Source organism: Orycteropus afer, unplaced genomic scaffold, assembly GCF_000298275.1.
Source record: "Orycteropus afer afer isolate SDZICR_OR568_19922 unplaced genomic scaffold, OryAfe1.0 scaffold00001, whole genome shotgun sequence".
In the NCBI taxonomy this organism is placed as follows: Eukaryota; Metazoa; Chordata; class Mammalia; order Tubulidentata; family Orycteropodidae; genus Orycteropus; species Orycteropus afer.
In genome coordinates, this window is record NW_006921588.1 from 32,505,330 (window position 1) to 32,532,090 (window position 26,761).

The following is a 26,761-nucleotide window of genomic DNA, read 5'->3' on the forward strand; positions in this document are numbered from 1 at the left end:
ATATATTCCCCTTTTCACATTATTCCCCACCCCTCACTAAGCTCTTCTTAATAGTGAGGTAGAGATCACTGCTAAAAATAAAACATGCAAATTCAGATGGTATTTGTCACTTGCCCAAGATTATAGAGCATGCAGAGAGGCAGTCAGTATAGTATAATAGTTAAGAGCAGTGACCCTGGAGCTCATACTTAAATTCAAATCCTAGTCAACCACTTACCAGGTTTGTAAACTTGGGCAAATTATTTAACCTCTGTGTCTCAGTTTTCCTATCTATAGAAAAGGACAGTACAAGGTCGCCTACCTAGATTTTTGTGATAATCAAATACATAAATATGTAGCACTTTGGCACAAAATAAATGTTATGTGTTAACCCCAAAAACCAAACTCACTGCCATCGAGTCAGATCTGACTCACAGCCTAATAACCAAATTTAGAACCATGCTCTTCTATTGGCTTGGCTGAAAGATACATATCTGTGATAGGTAAGGAAGCATTTTTCTCTTAAATTATCACCTAAAAGTATTAATGCTATAACACATTATCTTGTTTGTGCAAAAGTGAAAAGCTCCAACCCTGAGTACTGTGTTTAGGCAAATATTTGTGGATACTTACCTTAATTTGCTGATTCCAGTTGCTAATGACAAGATTTGCTGTTTTTTCAACTTCGTTATCAAGCTATTGAAAAAGAGAGAGAGAGAGAGAGAGAGAGAGAGAGAAAGAAATGCTTTGCTGTCTTCTTGTTGAGTCATGGTTCTGGCACAATCACTAACTACCCTAACCAGCTTTCTGGTTAGCAGTCAAGTGCCTTAGGCACTATGCTACCAGAGTGAAGTAGGACTCTGTATAGGTATCACTTCCGGTCCCATCACATCCCCTCCCACATTAATACCTGTAGCACCATGAGGATGGATGACGCTCCTCGCAGTGCTGATTTTACTGTCTCCTTCGTCCCTGAAGTGAATATTGCTTTACTTTGAAAGAAAATGAATTCTTAATCATAACTAACTTTCTTTTCTTTTAAAAATGTAAGAGACTGTAATAATAATAATAGCGATGGAAATGAATCTAGGCAATCCCCCAGGGAAATTAGTTGTAAATTAGGGCAAAGCCTTTTACCTGGACATTTCATTAGTTTCCAGTCTTTCACTGTTGTACAATACTCTAACCAATACTTTTGTATATAAATCTTGGGTTTGTGTTGTTATTTTTTTTATGATACATTCCTGAAGTCTAGCTTTACTTTTAGATCATCATTTCTTTCTTTGGGCAAAGACAGAAATCTTGTTTTAAGCAGGGGAGAAAAGAAAGGTTTTTGACTCACTGATTTTTTCTTCTTCTCCTGTACACTCAGGACTTGATGAGTTGGTTTTATTGCTTCCAACTGAATTGCTTTGCCAAGTTTTCTGGGAATAGAATATAAAAAACCCACAAACATAGTATTAAGATTTACATCTACTTTCCAAATTATTTTCAGGGGCAATAAAATAATGTGTTACGGTGTGTCTACTCAGTGAAGGTTTGAAGTGAAATCTTTGTAGCATCCACATTAAATATTTACAGTTCCCTTTGGGTTGGGAGTAAGGCAGTGGAATCACTCACTGATGCAGGTCTGCTGTGGATTTCATGCCCTCCGAGGCCCAGGCCCAGGCGACACTGATACAACTGCAGACAAAAATGAGTAGGGATGAGTGGGGAGGGGAGAGGGGTGGTTGTCATTTTCCCAGTCAATATGGAGAAATAAAGCATCACATCTGATTCACTATGTGTAGCAATCACGTTCATTTCCCTAATCTAATTTCTTCATTGGATTAAAGTCTGTCATATATTTCTCTGCACTATAGTAATTATAAGGAGCTTTGGTGGCGCAGTGCCTAAGGCATTTGACTGCTAACCAGAAGGATGCAGCTGAACCCACCACCCACTCCTCGGAAGGAAGACTGGGCAATCTTCTTCCGTAGAGATACCAACTCGGAAACCCAAGGAGGGGTTGCTATGAGTCAAATTGACTCTATGGCAGGGAGTTTGGCTTATAGTAAGTATAAGGAGCTCTTGTAGCACAGTGACTAAGGCAACTGACTGATAACCAGAAGATTGGTGGGTTTCAACCAAGTGGGTAATCTACTTCTGTAAAAATTTACTGCCTCAGAAATCCAATGAGGGTCACTATGAGTAGGAATCCACTCCATGGCAGCGGTGTTTTTTTTTTTTTTTCTGGTTTATAATGATTGTACTGCTTTTTTCAGTTATTTTTCATTTAGATCTTTATTTTCCATTTCATTTCTATAGAAAATAGGTGGAATAAAGTAGCCAAGAGTGAGATGGCATTTAGAACAGGTGGCAGATAGGATGTTATGGTCCAAAGGGCCTTAAAGACAATGTTTTCCAAGTTCCTCATTTCACAGATGAATGAATTGAGGCTCAGAGAAGGTAAGTGAATTGTTTCCCCCAAAATATGTGTTGGAATCCCAATCCCTATACCTGTGGCTGTAATCTTATTTCTGGATAGGAATTTGTTATGTTAATGATGCTATTATCAATGTAGGGAATCACTTTCAAGTGATAAAAAAGAACAGATTGGACACAGAAGCAAGCACATACTGAGGAAGACAGATGCCATGTGAAGATCATTGTGGAATCAAGAACTACTGTGGCTACGGAAGCTGAAAGAGACAAGGGTCTTCCCCCACAGCAAACAGAAAGAGAGGCTTGCCCTATAGCAGGTGCTCTGAATTTGGACTTCTATGCTCCTAAACTGTGAGAAAATAAATTTCTGTTCTTTAAAATACCACCCATTTGTGGTAATTTTTTTTTGTTACAGTAGCACTAGCAAACGAAGACAACAAGTGATGAAGGACTCCAGACCCCTAGTCCCACCCTGTTTGCTGCTCCAGTGGATGGGATCTGTCTCCTATTCTCTGCTGGCTTTTAGGAAAACAGCTATTTTATGGTCTTGTAACAGTATCCCAGTTTAACAGAAAGGATGGTACCACCCTCTTCCCAGCAGCACAGGAGAATTAAGAAGTGTCATGCTGTTTTCTCCACAAAGGAAGCCCTCGTCACACTTAGTACTCCACAGAAGGGACACAGCTCACAGTGTTGCATATGGTAAGCCCCAATGTGTCAGAGGGACAGAGGCTTGTGTCATCTTTAATGGGGGGAGAGAAGAGAGAGGACAGATTTGCACCCCTGCCCCAAATCAGGGTGGTACAGAGTTTTGTCTCCTCGTGGCGTAGGTTGCACCGTAGAGTCTAAGAACGGGAGAACTAGATCAAAGACGTCAGATTTTCTGCTTATCTAAAGCCAGGCACAAAACCAGGCACCTGAAGGTATATAATGTACTTCCATTTACGGGACATTACAGAAAAGAAGATAAAGTTCATCTCCACAGGCAGAGGGAGCTCTGATGGCATAGTGCCTAAGGCACTTGACTGTTAACCAGAAGGCTGGTGATTCAAACTCGCCAGCCACTCCTTGGAAGGAAGGTTGGGCAATGTACTTCACTAGTGATACTGGTACTTCAGTAGTGATGCTGCCTTGGAAACGCAAGAAGGGGTCGGTATGAGTCGAGTCCGACTCAATGGCACATAACAACAACAACACATACAGGCAGAAAGCAGACCAGTGGTTGCTTCAGGATAGGTGTGAAAGAGACTACAAACAGGTACAAGCAACTTTCTAGGGTGATGGAAATGTCTACATCTTGATTCTGGTGGTGGTAACTAAGGTATATAAATACACCAACATTTATCAAATTATACACTTAAAATGAGAGATTTTTATTGTAAGGAAATTAAATCTCAATAAAAAGAACCTTATAAAAAGAAGCCAGGCACATTGTTCAGAAGAGAATCTGACATTTACCCTTTAGAGGAGCCGTTGAGGAGAGCTATTGTTGTTGTTGTTGTTATGTGCCGTCAAGTCGGACCCAACTCAAAGCAACCCCTCCTTGGGTTTTCCAGGGGATATCACTACAGAAGTAGATTGCCCAACCTTCCTTCCAAGAAGTGGCTGGTGGGTTTGAACCACCAGCCTTCTGGTTAGCAGTCAAGTGCCTTAGGCACGATGCTACCAGAGCTCCCTGAAAGCAAGAATACAGGAGGCAGAGAGACCTATTTGAATTGAGCAGCTCATGTAGTTTCCTGTGAGACCTTGGAAAAACTACGGATTTCTCCGACCCTCAACTCACTGACCTTTTAAAATACAAATGATTTGGGATGGCTTTACAATACCTAATCGAATTTCAGTATAGATAAAATTAACTTAAAGTTTGTTATTAAATATTATTGTACTAATCCTAGTTAATCAAACATAGGCAAGTCAACTCTTTGGTTGTACTATGCTGGATGATAGGGTTACAACATTAATAAGATATGTAACGCTGGACCCCTGTACCTCTCATTCTGAAAGTGATAATTAAAATCAACACCATACTGAACATCTGTGAAATATTTATTCTGAGCCAGGTACTCTGCTAAGTCCCTTTCCTGCATTAACTCATTGAACCTTCACAGCAACCCTATGATCTAGGCCTTATTTAAATTTTTTCTTTGAACTTTTTATTGTGATTTGTGCAAAGGTTTACAGAGCAAAACAATTTTCCATTCAACAATTCATACATATTTTGTTTCATGCCATTGATTAAAATCCCAACAACATACCAGCACTCATCGCACTTCCTCCCTGTGTTCTCCATTTCCATTTTTTCTTTTTCTCTATCTCTTTCTGCCTTCTGAACTTTGTTCCTGGAAAAATGCTGCCCTTTTGATCTGGAATGGTTGATTATTCTAAAGTGTGCCTACCTCCCTGGTGTTGTTGGTCACCTTATAGATCTATTGTTTGGCTGAAAGTTGAGCCATGGGTGTGAGTTCAGTTCCAGGCTTGAAGAGTGACTAAAGGCCATAGTCTGGGAAGTGGTGTTAAGTCAGAAAACCTTGGACTTAGGAAGTATAAAACCTGCTTTATCTCTTACTCTGTGACCTTCAATAAATAGCCTGGACTCTCTGCATCTCTTCTATAAAATGGAGGAGGTTTTTACTGATCTCTATCAGACCAGTGATCCTGGTCTTTTTTATGATTTTTAATTTTATTCCACACTTATCTTCCAGTCTATCCAGGAGCTTCCAATGTGATCATTTTCAGAGTGGTTGGTAGTGGTAGCCAGGTACTTTCTAGGTTTTCTGGTCTCAGGGTTGTGGAGGATGAGGTTCACATGGTCCATTAGCCCTTTGGACTATTGTTTCAAAGCATCTTTGATTTTCTTCACTCTTCTTTGCTCCAGATGAGGAGAAACTAATAGTTGCACTGTTTTATTTCCATTTTAAAGAGACGTTGAGAAGGAAAATAAATAAATTGTCCTAGGTTACCCACCTGGTAAGTAGAGTTAAAATTTAAATCTGGGCAGCCTAAATAAAGTCTATCTGTACCAAACACTGTGATATACAGGCTCTTTGTAGTCTAGTAAAATACTACCCTAAAAATAAAAATACAGGTAAAAGTCAGAGCAATTTCAAAGTCATCATTTACTACTACAGATGATGTCTAAAGAAGAATATGAATGTGAGCTCCAAAGACTTCCTTTTTCTTTCTCTCTCTCTTATCAAAAGAAGCCTTTGTAATGGCACTGTCAAGTTTATGGTCATATCTGCATACATTAAGAATCTTCTTAGTAAATTATCACTAATGGACCATTTCTTTCTTTGTTTTTTTAATTGTGCTTTGGGTGCAAATTCACAAAGCAGATTTCTTTTGCATTCAGCAGTTCATGCACATTTGGTTTCACAGGTCGGATTACAATCCTCAACCACAAAAGTCTTTCCTCCTCTCTCCTCTCTGTGACTACCCCCTCCCTGTGCCCTTCTCTCATCTATGCCTTCCTGCCTGTCCTGCTTTCCCTCTACGTGAATGTTACCCCTCTGATGTCTCATGGTTGAGTGATTTAAGGGGTACATCTCCCTAGCTCAGGTGGGTACATCTCCCTGAGGTAGGTGCTCTGCATGTAGGCCTTTCTGCTCTTGGGCTGAGAGCCAATCCACTGAAGTGAGTCTGTTTCTAGGCCTGAAGGATAAGCCAGGGTCTTAATTTTGTGGGTCCCATCAATCTCTATCTGACCAGTAAGTCTGGTCATTTTTGTGTTTCTGAATTTTGTTGCACATTTTCCCTCCCACTCTAACCAGGATCTCCAATTTTGATCCCTTTCTGAGTGGGTGGCTTTGGGAGCCAAGCACCATCTAGTTCTTCTAGTCTCAGGGTCATGAAGGCTGAGGTCTTCATGGTAATGGATCATATCTTCCAAAAGAAGGAATCTACTTCATTCTTGGTCCAGCAATATACTGAAGAGAATGAGGACTAAATTTTTTTTTTTTTTCCCACCAAATGTGTTGAAGTCTTTACATGTATTATTTCATTTAGTATGCACCTGTATGCACATACACAAAATGGAACACATTTCCTTAGTCCATCTTCTAGAGGAGGGAACCAAGATGCAGAGAGTCTAGGCAACTTGTTGAAGGTCACAGAGTAAGAAATAAAGCAGGCTTTATACTTCCTGAATCCAGGGTCTTCTGACTGAACAACACCATTTCCCAAATTCAACCATGAATGTGAGCTTAGAACTCATAAAGACCTAGGATATATTCAGCTCTATGATACATTATTTGTGTGAACTAGAACAAGTTTCTTAACTTCTTTAAGCCTCATGTCCTTATCTCCAAATAGAAATAATAGTATGGCCTCTCAAGAGTTGTTGTGAATATATGTCACTTTTTATTATTTCTCAGAACAATTTTGCCTTACCTTTTCCATGATACTTACTTTTTCTTTGTGCTCTGTAATGCTTTGCTTAGTTTCATTGCCAGTTTCTGAAGTCCTTTGGCATAGCTAATCTCCAGGTTTGCCCTGGTAGCAAAGAGTAGTTGTTAAATAGGAAGCACTGGGTACACCAAGAAAACTACACACTCACACATACACACATACACACAAGACACACAGAGGAAGGAGGGTGCAGGCTGAAAATGTCATGAAGAGATGGTCCTCTCTTCATGCGATCCTCTTCTCCTATGAAAGGGCAGAGTTGCTAACTTAAGCTTCTTGTGTACCAGTAAGGAACAGAAAATTTTCCTAGATATTGTAGGACATTAGCACTAATCAAATAAACTCTAGATTATAAGCTGGCAGTAAAGTGATACATTGTGATTGAATTAACCAAGTACTAGTTTTCTAAGGGGAGCTCTGGTAGCCTAGTGCCTAAGGCACTTGACTGCTAACCAGAAGGTTGGCAGTTCAAACCCACCAGCCACTCCTTGGAAGGAAGGTTGGGCACTCTACTTCTGTAGTGATACTGCCTCAGAAACCCAAGGAGGGGTCGCTGTGAGTCGCGTCCGACTCAATGGCATATAACAACAACAACAGTTTTCTAAGGAGAAGCTGAAAGATGATCAATGCCAGATTTAGAAAATGAATTTTTAATACTTTCAATGCAAAACAAAATCATTAGGGAGTCTGGAAAATGACCTCCAAAAACAAATTCTTTGTTGCTTTTAGATAGGTTGAATCACTCTCATTTTAAAATAATTTTACCTCCAGGAAATTGTCCTATTTATAGGCCTACATGTAGCTAAAATGAGAATATATTCTTATTTCTTTTCTCAGTTTCGACTAGGATACTGAAAATGTAGGGAATTAAGTACAATTTATATTATATCTTTCTTCTCAATATGGACCAGAAAGTCTTATTAAATACCTTTAGATTTATTTATGACTTCATTTCATTTGGGAAACAATCCTAGAACTCTCTACTAACTAATTTAACACCTGCACATTTTCACACAAAGTAGCCTTGATGGTACAGACCGAGTAAGGCAAGATAGGTCTTTCTTGTAAAACAGAATCCAGAAATGATGAAATATTGATCTACTGCTAAATTTCTCTTCAACTTTTCTTGTTAGTACAAATGTGCTCTAAGTAACTTTCACCACTTTTTGAAAGAAAGGGACCATACCTTGCCCAATATAAGAAAAGGTTAGAGCAAATACATTAAAATAACGAAGATGGTAAATAAATATGTCATTGCACTTAAAAAGTGGATTTCTCTGCTCTAGGAAATATTTTCTAATTGAAGGGAAGAGAAAGAGAGTGTAGATTAGCAGCAAGGGAGAGACCCTTGATGAATCTAGATGTAACCATCCAATGGGGATGGCTACAAGGAACTGCACGGATTCTGTGATTATCAAAATGTGGTGATAACTCAAGCCTAGCAGGAAGTAGGAACTCAATGACTGCAGTGACCTTTATTGACCTGCAAGCCTGTGCATTATCTGATGACCCTGGATACCTCCTTGATTCCCCTCCTACAGCTCACACACCCTTGCTTGTTCTACTCCTGCTCAGTGGCCACTCTGTTCTGTCCAAGGGTTCTTGCATTTGCTGTGATCTCTGCCATGTACCAAGTAACCACATGCCTTTCTCCTTCATGTCACCCCCAATAAGTCTTGTTCAAACATCATCTCCTCAGAGATGACCCCATACAAAAGAGCACTCTTATCACTGTCTATCCCCATGCTTATTTATGCCCTAGCACTTATCACTATCTCATGTCATGTTATAATTTACACCCACTCCTCACTTATTGACACAGTTAGTTTCCAAAGACCAGGTCATTATGTGAAAATAGGCTTTATGCAAAAATGGAGAATAATCACATCAGATCACAACATGGAAAATGATTACATCATTACAAAACTCTCAAACCACTGAAAATCATGGACCAGCCAAGTTGACAAATAACCTTAACCATCACAACCAGCATTACTCTTGCCTTACACCTTGGTGTTCGTTACTGCAACATACAAGTGCATACTGCATGCATACAAGTGTTTGTTGTTAACGTGCAAAACAGTTGGATAGTAGACTTTTTACTATTGTTGTAAATGTAAAATGTCAGATAACAAGATAGTGGATAAGTGAGGAGTCAGTGTATTTTCTTAGTGTATGTCTATGAACACCCCTAGAATATAAGCTCCATGAGGGCTGAGAAATTTTTTTGTTCACTGCTGTATCCCTGTACCTAGAACATTGCTGGACTGGTAGGGATTAGGACTAGAACACAAAATATGACCTTGTTAACTTAAACAACAGAAAAATAAAAACTCTATCTCCAAACAAAGTGACATTCATAGGTACAGGATTTAGGACTTCAACATATGTTTTTTGGGACACAATTCAATCCACAATATTGAACTATGTTCTGCCTATAAACAAATAGTAAAATGCAATGTCCATCAGTTACTTACTATGTGCCAGGGATCATTCTAAGTATTTTGGGTATATTTCCTCACTGAACCCTCAATAACCCCCAACAGGTTTTATGGAGGGAAAAATTGAGGCACAGAGCTTTTAGTTAGTAACTTGCCTAAGGTCATTCATGAACAGAGTGACAGAGTCAGGATTTGAACCCAGCAGTTTGACTGGAGAACTTGCCTGCTTAACCACTTTCTCCTGCCTTGGGCTGGAGATGGAGAATTTCAAGGGATGTCAGACAAAAGTACTATGAAAAATTGGCACAGCCCCTCACTTCATCTTTAATTGCTGTGTTATGGTTTATTTACCATAGGTCCTGTTGTTGTTGTTGTTAAGTGCCATTGAGTCATCTCTGACTCACAGCAATCCTATGTACAGGAGAACGAAACACTTCCCAGTCCTGTACCAACTCCATGATCTTTGCTATACCTGAGCCCATCATTGTAGCCACTGTGTCAATCTATCTTGTTGAGGTCCTTCCCCTTTTTCATTGACCCTCCACTTTACCAAGCATGATATCCTTTTCCAGGGAATGGTCTTGTCTGAAAACATGACCAAAGTAAGCAAGACAAAGTCTGGCCATTCTCGTTCCCAAGGAGCATTCCGGCTGCACTTCTTCCAGGACAGATTTGTTAGTTCTTTCAACAGTCCATGATACTTTCATCATTCTTTGTCAACACCACAACTCAAAAGCATCAACTCTTCTTTGGTCTTCCTTATTCATTGTCCAGCTCTCACATGCATATGAAGCGATTGAAAATACCATGGCTTGTGTCAGGCAAAAGGAGATATCTTCTGGTTCAAGACTCCTTGAAGATAGTCTTCAAGGAGATATCTTTTCTCTTCAGCACTTTAAAGAGATCTTTTGCAGCTGATTTGCCCAATGCTATACATTGTCTGTCTGACATCTTGACTGCCGCTTCAATTAGTGCTGATTGTAGAACCAAGTAATATGAAGTCTTTGACAACTTCAATCTTTTTTTTTTTTTTAAATTTTATTTTGATTTGGGTGAAGATTTACAGAGTAAATTCACTTTTCATACAGCAGTTCACATATACTTTGTCTCATGTCATTGACCACAATTTACAATGCAACAGCTCCCCTCCCACTTCCTCCCCATAGTTACCTCCTCCCAGTGTCCATCCCTCCATACTCTTCTGTGCCCTGAGCTGTCTCCCTGTGCATAAGCAGCCCTTCCTTCTCCCATGATTGTTCTCTCCAGGGTGTGTGTCTACTTGAGGTAAATGTTTAACTCACTTGCCTGTACTTTGTTTGGCTGGAAACCACAGTTGTGGGTTCAATTCCAGACCTGAAGGGCAGCTAGGGGCCATAGTCTCAGTGGTTTCACCAGGCTCTATCGGACCAGCAAACATGGTCCCCACCTTCTTCTTCTTCTTTTTTTTTTTTTGCCTCCAAATGACAACTTCAATCTTTTCTCCATTTATTGTGAAGCCACTTATGGGTCCAGGTGTGAGGATTTTTGTTTTCTTTATATTGAGGTGTAATCCATACTGCAGGAGCTCTGGTAGCATAGTGCCTAAGGCACTTGACTGCTAACCAGAAGGCTGGTGGTTCAAACCCACCAGCCACTTCTCGGAAGGAAGATGGGGCAATCTACTTCAGTAGTGATACTGCCTCGGAAACCCAAGGAGGGGTCGCTATGAGTTGGGTCCGACTCGACGGAACATAACAACAACAACACAACAACAATCCATATTGCAGACTGTAGTCTTCAATCTTCATCAGTAAATGCTTCAAGTCATCCTCACTTTCAGCAATAAAGTTGTGTCATCAGCGTATTGCAGATTGTTAACGAATTTTCCTCCAATCCTGATGTCATGTTCTTCTTCATATAGCCCAGCTTCTTGGATTATTTGCTTAGCATATGGATTGAATAAGTATGGTGAAAGGATACAACCTTGACACACTCTCTTCTTGATTTTAAACCATATAGTGTCCCATTGTTCTATTTGAACGACAGCCTCGTGGTCTATGTACAGGTTCCTCATGAGTACAATTAAGTGTTCTGGAATTTCTATTCTTCTCAATGTTATCCATAATTTTTTATGATCCATACAATAGAATGCTTTTGCATAGTCAATAAAACACAAGTAAATATCTTTCTGGTATTCTTTACTTTCAGCCAAGATCTATCTGACATCAGCAATGACATCCCTTGTTTTACATCCTCTTCTGAATCTGGCTTGCATTTCTGGAAGTTCTCCGTCAATATACTGCTGCAACCGTTTTTTAAATTATCTTCACTAAGAGTTTACTTGTGTGCTATATTAATGATATTGTTCAATAATTTCCACATTCTGTGGGATCACCTTTCTTTGGAATGTGTACAAATATGGATCTCTTCTGGTCAGTTGGCTAGGTAGCTGTCTTCCAAATCTCTTAGCATAGCTGAGATTTCCAGCGGGGCATCTGTTTGTTGAAACATCTCAATTCCTAGAGCCTTGTTCTTCACCAATTTCTTCAGTGCAGCTTTGACTTCTTCCTTCAATACCATTGGTTCTTGATCATATGCCACCTCTTGAAATGGATGAACATAGATCAATTCTTTTTGGTACAGTGATTCTGTGTATTCCTTCCATCTTCTTTTGATGTTTTCTGCATCACTCAATACCTTGTCCATAGAATCTTTCAATATTGCAACTTGAGGCTTAAAGTTTTTCTTTAGGTCTTTCAGCTTAAGAAATGCTAAGCATGTTCTTCTCTTTTGGCTTTCCAACTCCATGTCTTTGCACATTTCTTTACAATAATTGACTTTGTCTTTTCGAGCTGCTCTTTGAAATCTTCTGTTTAGCTGTTTTTTCCTGTCACTTTTTCCGTTTGCTTTAGCTGCTCCCATTCAAGGGCAAATTTCAGTCTCCTCTGACATCCTTTTTGCTCTTTTCTTCCTTTCCTGTCTTTTTAATGACCTTTTGCTTTCTTCGTGGATGATGTTCTGGATGTCATCACACAATTGCTCTGGTTTTCTGTCATTGGTGTTCAATGCATCAAATCTATTCTTTAAATCATCTCTTAATTCAGGAGGGTTGTAGTCAAGGTCATATTTTGGCTCTAGTGGACTTGTTATAATTGTCTTCAGCTTCAACTTGAACTTGCATATGAATAGTTGATGGTCTGTTCCACAGTTCCTGGTCTTGTTTTGCCTGAAGATATTGAGCTTCTCCATCGCCTCTTGCCATAGATGTAGTCGATCTGATTCCTGTGTACTCCATATGGTGAAGTCCATGTGTATAGCCATCATTTGTCTTGTTGATAAAAGGTATTTGGGATGAATAAGTTGTAGGTCTTACAAAATTCTATCATGTGTTTTCCAGAGTTTTTTCTATGACGAAGGCCAAATTTTCCAACTATCGGTGATTCTTCTTTGTTTCCAACTTTTACATTCTAATCACCAGTGATAATTAACACATCTTGATTGCACATTTGGTCAATTTCACATTGCAGAAGTTGGTAAAAATCTTTAATTTCCTTGTTGTTGGCTTTGGTGGTTGGTGTCTTAATTTGATTACCAGTGGTATTAACTGGTCTTCTTTGTAGGCGTATGGATATTATCCTATCACTGACAGTGTTGTACTTCAGGACAGATCTTGAAATATTCTTTGTGATGATGAATGCCACGCCATTCCTCTTCAATTTGTTGTTCCCAGTATAGTAAATCATATGGTTGTCTGATTAAAGCTGGCCAAAACTGGTCCATTTCAGCTCACTAATGCCTAGGATATCAATCTTTATGTGTTCCATTTCATTTTTGACAACTTCATTTTTGACAATTTTCCTAGATTCATACTTCATACTTCCCATGTTCTGATTATTAATAGATGTTTGTAGCTATTTCTTCTTATTTTGAGTTGTGCCAATGAAGCAAATGGAGGTCTCAAAAAAGCTCTACTTTATCCACAGCATTAAGGCCAGCTCTATTCTGATGAGGCAGCTCTTTCCCAGACATATTTTGAATAACCTCCGACCTGAAGGGCTCATCTTCTGGCACTGTATCGGACAATGTTTCAGTGCTATTCCTAAAGTTGTCCAGTAATATATGGGACAGTGTTTCACTGCTATTCATAAGACTTTTCCTGGCCAATTCTTCCTTCTTCTCAATTTGTCTCAGTCTGGAAGCTCTGCTGAAACCCATTCACCATGGGCAATCCTGCTGATGTTTGAAACACTGGTAGCATAGCCTCCAGCATCACAGCAACATACAAGCCACCACAGTATGATAAACTGACAGACAAGTTCATCTACTTAACTCTTCCAAACCACTCTGTCACTCCCTTCCCCCTACCTGTTCCAGCCGTCTGCCCTGCTTCTGCTTCCTGCCTGGGGCTCTCTCCTTACCTGTTCCAGCTGTCAAGGAGTTACTGGTGCATAGTAACTGGAGACAAAATCCACAGCAGCCTCCATGCACACGTAATGAGGACCCCAGGGCCCCTTCAGAAAGCATCTGTACAGTTGGAAGCCATTTTGGGTAGGGAAATAGGGGATTTTAAGGATCTGAAAAAGTGGGAGAGGGGACTCTGATATTGAATGTCACCAACCTAACCCTTTGGGGCTGGATTGATGTCAGATACAGCCCATCTGGAAAAGCAAAAATGTATCTTATGTCTCTTTGCCTTTAATTTATTGATGGCCCAAAAGGGTTTCAGAAACAGCATTCAAATCAACCAAGCAAAGCAGGCTGCAAATCTTCTACTATTGCATTTTATATGTAATGCCCATTTTGGAAACTTCAGCAAATCATTCGGCAAGTCAGAAGTAAATGAAATGAAATATAGTTGGGGAAGATGGGTTTGGGCACATCTGTAACTGTGATGTAACTGTGCTCCCTTTCTGGTGAGTTTGCCTAAGGCTAAAAATCTTCCAGGACTCTGGCCCCTAATGCATTCATCTTAATAGATGTTAATGGTTACAATCCTTTCTAGAGAAAATCGCTGTTTTTTAAGTGTTTATTGTCCAAATGGCAATTGCCCAGGGAGTTGTCATTTTTTTTTTTAAGCTGCAATGTTTATATTTGAAACAAAATACTGCAATGTGGCTACTCCATGTTTATGGTCTAATGAAGTCATAAGTATCCTTCCAGAGTTCCTGCAAATAGAAATGGAAATGACCTTGGTGCTTTCCTTAAGGCTACGATGTACAGTCTCACTTAGACTTGTTTCTTCTCTGTCTCTTACAAGGAGCAGCTTTATCCTGGTTTCCACCTTAAAAAAAAACTCCACATGCAAAGTGTGCTGAGAGAAGCAGAGCTAATTTCACATTGACACATGCAATTTTCATTCCCTCATTAAAATAACCAGAAACAACTTGTAAGTACATTGTGCTTAGTTTTCTAGTCCTTTTCCTTTCTAAAACTACCATGACTAATACTAGTTGACATTCTTTCTCAATCAATTCTCTTGACACATGTGAAATTGATGACATATGTCCTTTGATGGGTAACTCAATCTCAGAATATTCCAGTCAGTTTTAATGATTCTGGGTCAGGGAACTGGCATGCACTGACTTTTAATCCGTTTATATTCTAATTTTCTCTCAGCATAAAGGCAGGTTGATATACTTTCATTAGTAATAATTAAGACCAACCAACCAATAAGTCGAAGATAAACATTTGATTTAGATTTTGAAATAAATTATACGTCTGAAAGAAAGGAGAGGTGAGAAATATGTGGCTTCAGATTCAATATTTTAGATAGAGCCCAAATTACACTGTAAGAACATAAGTGATCGTGTCATCAATTTTAAAGACTTCTGCTCAAATAAAATTAAGATTATAAAAAGTGGTAAAAAAACCCTATGAGAAATTATTTAAAATTGAGCTAACACTTTCTTTTTATAGTAGAGGGTAAGTGCTAGTTCTACCTAACTTTTGAGGGTGGGGGTGCACTTTTTTGAGACTGGGAACTGGGGTCAAGGAAGTCTTCCAGATTATGATGACTGAATCTTGATGCATTGAAGGGCTCAAAGCAACCAAGTGAAGAAGGTTTTCCATAAAGGGGATACAGCCTGTACAAATGCAGGCACCTGTGATGGGAGACTACAGGCAGTTGAGTAAAATGGAGAGATGAGGGGGCCTTGGGGAGAGAAAGAGAGACAACTTGGATAGGAAGGCAGGGCCAAGATCTCAAATACCTTTTGGAAAATAGAGCCAAATTTTATCTGAAAGTCATTAGACGTCTTTGACGGGATCTTAAGGACGGTCACAGCTACAGAGTGATGGAGGCATTAGAGACAGAGGTCATAGTCAACTTGGAAGCTGAGACAACTTTATTTTATTTAGAAAAAGGAGGTCTTCTGTTATGGATTGAATTCCCCCCACCCCCCAAACAAACGAACAAACAAACAAACAAACAAAAAAAAAAAAAAAAAAAACCCTGCATTGAAATCCCAGCCTCTATACCTGTAAATATAATCCTTTTAGGGAATAGGGTTTTCTTTGTTGTTTTAATTAGGTCTTACCCAAGGACAATGAGTTTTAAATCTAATCAACTTAGAGTCACGAAAAGAGCAGAGTGAACACAGAGACACTCATAGGGGAGGACAGACACCACGTAAAGATTGTCTACAAGCTAAGAAACACCAACAAACGGAGGAAGACCTGGGTCTCCCAACAAGGAAGGAATTGAAGTGGCTGAGACCCTGATTTGGACATTAAGCCTCCACAACTGTGAGAAAATAAAGTTCTGTTCTTGTGATACATGCTTTACAAGTAGCCCTAGGGAACTAGACACCCTCAGAGTGGATGCAGCTCTGAGCCCGAATTAAGACTATCAGGTTGAGAGTGGATTGCATTTCTACCGCTATCATCTCCTGTCGGGTGCCTTTGTGCAGTGTATAAATTGCACAGCTAGAAGGCAGGAGACTTGGACAGAAGAACAGTTTAAGAGACTTTTCCCAGAAAAAATACAGAGGCCATGGAATGAAAAGAAAGCTAAAGATATAACAGCTGTTTAGGGAAATTAAATAGGAAGATTTAATCACAAGATGGGATAGATGAACGAGTCATGAATGGCTCCCAGGTATTGGGCTTGATGGGTGAGCAGTAGCCCCAATCACCATGGTAAAAATCCAGAAGCGGTACTAGCTTTGAAGAAAAGCTAATAAATTCTGCTTTGGATACATTGATTTCTTAATTCCATGGAATATCTGGGTAGAAATGACTGTTGGATATAATAGGCTGTCATTTGTGCCCCAGTTAAGAATCTTGCCTAGAAATATAGATTTGGAGTCATCTACATGCAAAAGTGAGAGTTACGTTCACCTGGGATAATGGGTAGCACAGAATAGGTGAAGACTTATCAAAGATCTCATTTCAATGTTTTTATTTCTTTGTTGACAGTGTCTGTGGTCGATCATTGATGTAACAAATGACTAGCTACATTACTCTCTCTCTCTTTGATGTCCATAGCAGTGATACTTGCCATTTGAAAATCTTAGGTTTCCTTGTAGAGAACAATTGATTTTCCCATAAAACCCTGTTTAAACATTAGCTGTGAGGGTGTAGGGAACCAAACACTCATAGTTTCTGGGAATATCTTTTTAAATCTGATCTGTAATTGTATTAAAGTGAGCCTGATGCCTTTGGCATTAGGCATTTTGGGAATTGCTGTCTGTCTCAGGCTAAATCTCAGTTTGGTCTACCACTGCAGACAAAGGGAAGTGAAGAAACTAATTGGATAAAAGACACTAAGCCTGACAATGAATTGCAGAATATCCAGGCAAAAAGCTGTTTCAATAACAACTGTACTTTTTGATCATCACCAATCAGAGCAAATGGAAGAAAACAGCTAATCTTTGAAATGAAAGAAACATTAACTGGACTTGTGGCTTGATTACGATACAGCCTCTTATATCCATGTGCTAATGCAGAACTTGCTGAGAAGAACTACATTTCAACATACTTTTAAGCAAGTTGTTTGGAAAGGCAAATATCTGAGGCCAGCAAAGGTCTTATTCTAATAATGTAGATGTAATAATAATAATAATAAAAAGATAAGTACATGTCATCTCATTTATTTATTCATCTTATCTACAAGTATTTACTGAATGCCTTTTATGTGTCAGGCACTCCTAGTTCAAAGAACCAAACGCAAACCAAACCTGCTGTCATGTAGCCAATTCGGACTCAAGGCAACCCCTTGTGTTACAGAGTTGAACTGCTCATAAGGTTTTCTTGGCTATGATCTTTTCACAAAAGTAGATTTCCAGGCCTTTCTTTCACAGTGTTGCTGGGTTCAGCCACTAACCTTTGGGTTAGTAGTGAAACACCAACCATTCATGCCACCCAGGAACCTAATTCAAAGAAGCCCATGTGCTCACTAACTCTATTTTTCATTGTGCTGACTAGTGGATTTGCCTTCATGATTTTCTACATCATAATGCTCAGTGGAAAACTTACTCTCCGTCTTCCAAGAGTACTATTTTACTTGTCTTGTGGAGATTCCTATTACTTGTCTGTAGCCCTAAATAACAGAATTGTTTCTTTTACAGGCTATTGACTTTCCAGATGCTTTTCTAATACAAAGGAAAAGGTAGCATAGGTTCATATGTAATAAACCCACCAACTTAAAAGAAAAATAAGCCCTGGCTCATAGCTGGTTGAAATCAATTTTTTATCTTTTTCATCTCCAAGGAAGTAATTACTGAATTCATGAACAGGGAGAGTAATATTGTTGTTGTTATGTGCCCTTGAGTTGAACCCAACTCATAGCAACCCCTCCTTGGGTTTCTGAGGTGGTATCACTACGGAAGGAGATTGCCCATCTTTCTTCCAAGGAGTGGGTGATGGGTAAAGGGGAATGTAATCCAATCTATGTTGTGACCATACATCCTTGGTAATACCATTGTTATGTTGCTTCAGTTCAAACACAGTAGGAAGAGGAAGTGACTTCAAAATCACTCCCCATATGAAAGACATAACCCAACCCTGGAATTTGAGGTAACCTCTATCTTTGCCACCCAACATGAAGGAATGAATGCAGTCTAAGAAAATATAGCATGGTGCATAGACAGATTAATAGAATCTTTGTGTCCATTGGAATTCCTGGGTGCTAATATTTAACACATTTGACCACTAACCAAAAGACTGAAGGTTCAAGACCATCAGAGGTACCTTGGGAGAAAGATCTGGTGATCTACTTCTGCAAAACAGTCCTTGAGAACTGTATGGAGCACAGTTCGACTCTGACATACGTGGGGTTGCTGTGAGTTGGAATCACCTCCATGCCTACTGATTTTGTATCCATTAGAAAATGGTTCTCCCAAAATACTGACTCTTTTGATGTATGCAAACATCCGTCAGATTAACCACATGATCAAAAAGCTAAACAAGGAGAAGAAAGCTTTAAGAGCTTAACAGTGAGGAGACTTTGACAAATGATTTATCAAGAATGAGTACAAAGCAAATTAAAAATGGTATCTTGATTAAGGAGGAAATGATTTAATTGTATAAGATTAGATTCACAAATGCTAAAATTGCATCTGTTGTTTAAACAACCTAGTATCTATATTCTATTTTTTTTTCTTGGTTTCAGTAAAACATTAGATCCCTCTTTTGTATATACATTATATGGTTTTTATTCCAGGAATATGCAAATAATTTTGCTAACAAGTAGTATTTTTATATTTTCAAATTCTTATCCTGCTCTGTTGTTGTTGTTGTTATGTGCCGTCGAGTTGGACCTGACTCATAGCGACCCCTCCTTGGGTTTCCGAGAAAGTATCACTGTGGAAGTAGATTGCTCAACCTTCCTTCTGAGGAGTGGCTGGTGGGTTTGAACTGCCAGCCTTCTGGTTAGCAGTCAAGTGCCTCAGGCACGGTGCTACCAGAGCTCCTTATCCTGCTCTATAAGGAGGTAAAACCATGAATGGAGGTATCTTTAAGTACCCAAATATTTCTCCCTTGCTGACACCTTTTAGCCACTCTAGAACTCTAGAACTTGTAAAGGGTTGCACATTAACAGCACAGGACAGATGGTAGCCCTAGGAACTACTTCAAGAGAGACACAGGTAAGAAATGAAGACCCTGCTGTATAAACAAAGTAGATAGAACCATGGTAGGGTGGAGATGCAACATGATCTGAACAAGGGAAACACAAGGGAACAATTTTTGAGCAGTGACTCAGCCAAATTTACTCAGTTTACTAGTTCACTATTGAGTCTGTTTACCAGCAGGCATTTTTAAATCACGTACCTTCTATCTTCACAGCTCTACATCAGGCAATAATTTTGAACATGGACACCAGATACTCAAGGCCCAGAGGGCCATTATGACTGCAACCCAGGTCCTATTGGTCTACATGACTAATACATGCATAGATTCTGTCTGAACTGCAGGAGAGAGATACTTTCTTATCCAGATTATGGTTGAATTGTTATGATTGTTTCTTTTGAGACTGATAAAAGTCTCATAGGAAATGAAACCCCTAGAAGTCTTATAGAAGAAATTATCTATGAGATTGGTCTTCTCCCTTTCTCTTTCGTGGAATGAAAACAGTTTGGCTGTTGGGAAATAATTCTATATTAATTTTTTTTTTTCTTTTTGGCCTCCTTTGACAGACCCAGTCACTTTCTTTATAAAAACCTATTTGATCTCTTCTGTAACTTTTCTTGGCCTCATTCATTGGTTGTGATAAAGCTAATATCCTCTTCTGCTCTTGACCTATGAGTGCAGTATGCAATCGGTCCATGCATCTTTTTTCTTCTGGCACACACACAGTATTTTAAATTTGAAGTGGGTTACTTTAAAGGAAAGAATATCTCTTATGAACATCTCTTTAGAGTAATTGGTTACAGAGCTCTCTAGAGTAGGGAAATGGCTTAAAAAAGCTCTTACAGTCCACTCAGTCATTGGGCTCTCTAGTTTTAAGCAGGGATTTTTGTAACTTTCTTGACTGAATTAAGATTTACATGTGATCAGGAAAAGATGATACTGCCAATGGTGATCTTTTACTCATCCATCCTTCAGCCATGAGACATTAACTGAAGAAGTGGAAAGTGCCAAACTCTAAAAATTCACCATACAAAAGTAAGTAAGACACTGGGGGAGGCAGAAACATAAAGTAATAATTGCTATCAGTGTGAGAAGGACAATAAGAGCACATACCTCAGATAAAATGATGGCTCCCCAGGAAGGGATAATAAACTAAGCCTGAGGAATCAGAAGAGACTTCACAGAGCCCTTCCAACAAGAATTGCTTAATTTTTATGGTATTCAAGTAATAAATGTGCAATAGAGGAGAATCACTCTTCAAACCAATCTCTCAAGTACCAAAATATAACTCCATGTTCTGGAAAGGAGGACAGCCTGTAATCATTCCTCCAGTCACATCACTTGCTACAACTACAGAAAGTACTGCTTATTGCAAATGTGCGTTTTGTACCTTTGCTGAAGAATAGATGTGATCTGCTTGCAGAAATTCTCTCCATTCTGAGAAAACTCCTTTAGGTTCTTGTACACTTTATTATACTAGAGAAAAAAAATGCACAGGAAGATTATGAGCATTTCCAAAGACAGAGCTTCTTTAAATCCAGAATGCTGCTATAATGATGATTGTCATTGTGAAGATCATGCAGCTATGAGGATGCTCATCTTTGGGATGAGTTCTTAAAATAAGGATTAAGTCTCTCCATGAAAGATCCCAGAGAAGTTAAAAAAAATGACACTGCCTATATGCTTCTTCCCTATCCCAAATGCAAACAAATCAGCAATGGGGTGCATTTGGAATTGGTTTCCTGTTTTCCCTGTTGTTCCCAGGAAAGTCAAAAGTACATTCTGAAGGACACCTCCCAACTATTTTGGTGTCTCCACAACTCCAAAATAATATTTCTGGGGCTCATGACTAACCCTAAACCATCAAAATGTTTCTTGGCTGAGATATGAAAATGTAAGTGAACAATTTGTGAAGAAAATTTTGCCCTCTCTCATTTAACTCTAGTAATAAGAATGTTTTAATAAGTTGAATTTTTAAGTTGCACCAAACTTTTGTAACATATGAATTTAGCCCATAGGCATAAGAATTCCAAGTGAGAGGTCTTGTCATTTGATTTAGAATTCCATAATGCCATTCTGTAAATGTAGACATTGCCCTGGTGGTGCAGTAGTTAAAGTGCTCAACTGCTAACTAAAAGGTTGATGGTTCAAATCCACCAGCTGATCAATGGGAAAAAGATGTGGCAGTCTGTGTCCATAAAGATTACAGTCTTGGAAATCCTATGGGGAGGTTCCACCCTGTCTTATAAGGTCAATTATGTGTCAGAATTGACTCAATGGCCACAGCTCTGGTTTTTTGGTTTTCAGCACTTTTGGCACTAATTTCTAAGTGCCCAAATTAAGAAGGTAACTGGCAGTTGATTCTGCAGCTTTCTTGACACAGCCAGTGATCTAGGCTATGATCTGTCCCATACATGTGTTCACTGAGTTTCCATTTAGGAAGTACAGCAGCAGATTGTGCTTTTCAAAATGAGATTTTACGTCCTGTTGCCATTGAGTTTATTGCAATTCATAGTGACCCTATAGGACAGAGTAGAACTGCCACATACAGCTTCCAAGGCTGTAAATCTTTATGGAAGCAGACTACCTCATCTTGCTCCCATGGAGCGGCTGGTGTGTTTGAACAGCAAACCTTTCAGTTAGCAGTTGAGCACTTAACCACTGTGCCATTAGGGTTCCTTGAGATTTTACATAAAAAGAGGCAAATCTATGTGGATTGAGTGTCATGCTGTGGCTTTCTGTGTAGATAAGGACCCAGCCTCTTCTAGCACTCAAATGTCTGACATTCATTTGGGCACCTTGTTGAGAAGCAAAGAGAGGAAGAAATTCACATTCACTGAACACCTACTATGCAGCAGGTGCATTCACATCCATGAACACTGTCAGGGTCTTGGCCATCTTTTAGTTGGTACAGTATCACTTGGTGTATGGTGCTAGAGGACTATCACACAGAAGAGGCATAAAGTCACAGAGGAGACAGGAGGTAAAGAAATAACCTGACCAATTCCTAGGATAAATAGCTTTATAGATGCAAAGATTGTTTCATCTCTATGCAGTAGTTTAACTTTCCTCTGAATTTAACAGAGAAAGCCAGGACAGGATTTGGTAGGCACAGAGCAGTAGCTTCATTGAAATTATCTGGTATACTAGCACTGAGCTCAAGGTGCAAAGCTTTTTCTGAGAAAATGTCAACTCTTAAAACAGGGTTCATGGGGGCAGTGGTAGCACAGTGGTAGAATTCTCTTCTTCCATACAGATGACCCAAGTTTGATTCCCAGTCAATGCACCTCAAACACAGCTACCACCTGTCTGTCAGCAGAGACTTGTGGGTTCCTGTGATGCTGAACAAGCAAAGCTTCTAGAGTAAGATGGACGAAGAAGAAAGGTCTGATGCTCACAAAAGTCAGATGACAAAAACCCGACAGATCACTCTGATCGGATTCCCTTGTACATGGGGTCTCCAGGAATCAGGGCTGACTCTACAGCAGCTAACAACAAAACAGTATTTGAAAACTCAAATGCCTTCAGGTGTTCATGAGGCCCCTGATGGGTGGGATCAGTGACCCGGCCAGGCTGCTACCAGAACATCTTGGCCCATTACTGCCATGTGGAAATGAGGCTAAGGATGGTTAGATCTTCCAAATCCTCTAAAAAAGCCAAATTCAGAATTTGTATCTAAAGCATGACTTTTAAGAAAATTATAGTGGACAATTCACAAATTTGAAACTCTGTGCAGAGAGCAAGTACAACACACTTGGAGTGGGGTTCCAATTTGTGGTCTCTGTCATGAAGAAATGATCTCCTTTGAGAGTAATGAGAGTAAAGTCACTACTTGGCAATCAGGTTGTCTAATTTTTGTTTCCTACAAATAAAGCTTGTCATATATGAATTATATGCTATTACTAAGGTCTCCTTTCTCCCCTTCAAGTTACCATGGAAATGTTTAAGTGAATATTCTAAAATGCAAGAAACCTTCAGTGAAGAATTTTTTTTTTTTGTTATTGTTGTTTGTTTCTCTGTTACCTAACCACCACTCATCTGTCATCTACATATCTCAGGTTGATAATGAGTTTTCCTGCAATCCAGATGCCTTGTTCTTCTTCATATAGGCCAGATTTTCAGATTATTTGTTCAATACACAGGTTGAATAAATATGGAGAAAGGATATAATCCTGATGCACATCTTTCTTGATTTTAAAATACACAGTATCCCTTTGTTCATAGACCAAGAGCCAGTTCCAACAACTGACTCTTTGTGCATAAACAGGTTCTCCATGAGCACAATGAACTGTTTTGGAATTCCATTATTCTCAATTTTACCCATCATTTTATATGATCCACAAAGTCAATAAAACACAAGTAAACATCTTTCTGGTATTCCCTGCTTTCAGCCAAGATCCATCAGCAATGATATCCCTCATTCCACATCCTCTTCAGAATTCAGCTTAAATTGCTGGCAGTTCCCTGACTATGTACTGCTGCAACTGGTTTTGAATTATTTTCAGCAAAATTTTACTTGAGTATGATATTAATAATATTCTTCAATAATTTTCACATTCTATTGAATCACTTTTCTTTGGAATGTGCAGAGATGTGTATCTCTTCCAGCTGGTTGGCTAGGTAGTTGTCTTCCTAATTTCTTGACATAGACAAGTAAGTGCTTCCAATGTTGCATCAAAATGAAAAGAAATACCTGCACACAGCCATTAATAACTGGAATGTGAAATATATGAAGTATGAATTTAGGAAAATGTCATAAAAAATGAAATGAAACTCTTGAAGATTGATCTCCTAGGCATTAGTGAGCTGAAATGAACAGGCATTGATCATTTTGAATGGGATAATCATATGGTCTACTATGCTGGGAATGACACATTAAAGAGGAATGTATAACATTCATTTTCAAAAAGAACATTTCAAGATCCTGAAAAACAATGCCATCAATGATAAGATAATACCTATATGCTTACAAGGAGGACTAGTTAACATGACTACTTTAAAATTTACACACTAACCACTAATGCCAAAGATTAAAAAGTTCAAGATTTTTAGCAACTTCTACAGTCTGAAATTGATCAAACTTACAAACAAGATGAATTTATAATTACTGGTGATTGGAATGAGAAAGTTGGAAACAAAGAAGAGTTGGTAGTTGGAAAATATGGCCTTGGTGATGGAAGTGATGCTGGCGATCACATTATAGAATTTTGCAAAACCAACAATTTATTGCTAATACCTATTCTCAACAACATGAACAATGACTACACTTGAACCCACCAAATGAATACACAGGAGTCAAAACAACTACATTTGCAGAAAGAGACAATGGAGAAGCTAAAAACCATCAATTTGGAACAGGGCCAGGGGCTGACTGTAGAACAAATCTCCACTTGCTCATATACAAGTTCAGTTGATGGTACAGAAAATTAAAACGAGTCAAAGCACAACTTTGAGTATATCCTACCTGAATTTAGAGACCATCTGAAGAATAGATTTGACACATTGAAAACTAATGACTGAAGACCAGATGAATTGTGGGATAGCATCATGGATATTACACATGAAGAAAGTAAAAGGTTATTAAAAAGACAGGAAAGAAAAAAAGAACAAAATGAATATCAGAAGAGACTCTGAAACTTATTCTTGAATACAGAGTAGCTAAAACAGAGTGAAGAGATGATGAAATAAAAGCACTGAACATGAGATTTCAAAGGGTGGTTCAAGAAGACAAAGTAAACTATTATGATGAAATGTGCAAAGACTTGGAGTTAGAAAACCAAAAGAGAAGAACATGCTTGGCACTTCTCAAGTTGGAAGAACTATTTTGGTCCTCAAGTGATGCTCTAACTGAAAATACAACAAATGGATGACTTGGAACAAACAGGGATTTATTTTCTTACAGTTTTGGAGGCTAGAAGTCCAAGTTCAAAGTGCCAGCTCTAGGAATTAGGTAAAAGCACCTCAACCTTGGGTGCCAGCTCTGTCTTTTGTTCCTGGCACACTGAAGCTGGAGCTGTCTCTTAACTCAGACAGCTGCTGGCTGCTGAGGCTGACAAAACCCAAGGTTGACAAGTAAAATGGCACAGTCCTAAAATTATCAAGCAACACAGCAGGCCACCATGAATTAGTTCACTAATAGTTCCAAGATCAGCAGACAACATCATAAGCCACTGAGATGAAAACTTAGCCAAATGCAGGATCCAGATATGCCGAAAAGTTCAGACACCTGTCTCAAAGCCATCTTCTTATAGACTGGAAGCAGGCCACATCCCTAAGGCAGCTACTCAGCTGCTCCAGTAGATTCCACCATGGACCTGATGACCAGTCTCATCATGGGGAATAACTACATCCAGCTGCCTAGCCACTCAAAACCAGGCCCAGACAAGTTGACACACAACCTTAACTACCAAAGAACTCAAGAAAAAATTCAAGCCTCAAGTTACTTTATTGAAGGATACTGTGGGCCAAATATTGAACAATGCAGGGAGCATTGAAAGAAGATGGGAGATATGCAGAGTCACTATACCAAAAAGAACTGGTTGATGTTCAACCATTTCAGATGGTAGCACATGATCAGCGATTGATGGTATTGAAGGAAGAAGTCAAAGCTGCACTGAAGACATTGGTAAAATCAGGGCTCTAGGAATTGACAGAATACCAATTGAAATGTTTTTCAACAAACAGATGCAATGCTGGAAGCACTCACTATACCAAGAAATTTGGAAGACAGCTACCTGCCCAACCAACTGTAAGTTATCCATATTTGTGCCCATTCCAAAGAAAGGAGATCCAACAGAATGCAGAAATTATCAAACTATATCATAAACCTTACATGCAAGTAAAGTTTTGCTAAAGATAATTTAAAAACTGTTGCAGCAATACATCAACAGGGAACTGTCAGAAATACAAGCCAGATTCAGAAGAGGATGTGTAACAAGGAATATCATTGCTGATGTGAGATGGATCTTCACTAAAAGATGCGAATACCATAAAGATGTTTATCTGTGTTTTACTGATTATGTAAAGGCATTTGACTGTGTGGGTCATAACAAATTATGGATAACATTGCAAAGAACACTTAATTATGCTCATAGACTAAGAGGCAATTATTCAAACAGAACAAGAGGATACTGCATGGTTTAAAATCAGGAATGGTGTTTGTCAAGGCTGTATCATTTTACCATACTTATGCAATCTGTATGTTGAGCAAATAATCTATTTGTCTATTCGTCTCGACTATATGAAGAAGATTATGGCATCAGCATTGGAGGAAGACTCATTAACAATCTCAATATGACACAACCTTGCTTGCTGAAAGTGAAGAGGACTTAAAGCATTTTACTGATGAAGATCAAAGACTACGGCCTTCAGTATGGATTATGCCTCAACATGAAGAAAACAAAAATCCTCCTAACTGGACCAATAAGCAACATCATGATAAATGGATAAAATATTGATATTGT

General features: G+C 38.9%; 1 protein-coding gene across 1 annotated transcript in view; it reads right to left on the minus strand.

Annotated features, from left to right (window-relative positions):
• The window catches only part of NOSTRIN (nitric oxide synthase trafficking), a 74,110-nt gene extending 47,675 nt beyond the window's left edge, over nucleotides 1–26,435 (minus strand). Inside the window, exons 1-6 of the mRNA XM_007946561.2 lie at nucleotides 26,415–26,435; nucleotides 20,689–20,774; nucleotides 6,811–6,894; nucleotides 1,600–1,662; nucleotides 1,322–1,403; nucleotides 613–675 (exon numbers count right to left, since the gene is read on the minus strand). Coding sequence (XP_007944752.1) covers nucleotides 613–675; nucleotides 1,322–1,403; nucleotides 1,600–1,662; nucleotides 6,811–6,848 — 246 coding nt within the window. The 5' untranslated portion in view covers nucleotides 6,849–6,894; nucleotides 20,689–20,774; nucleotides 26,415–26,435. The remainder of the gene's footprint in view (nucleotides 1–612; nucleotides 676–1,321; nucleotides 1,404–1,599; nucleotides 1,663–6,810; nucleotides 6,895–20,688; nucleotides 20,775–26,414) is intronic.
• Between the last annotated feature and the right edge of the window lie 326 nt (nucleotides 26,436–26,761).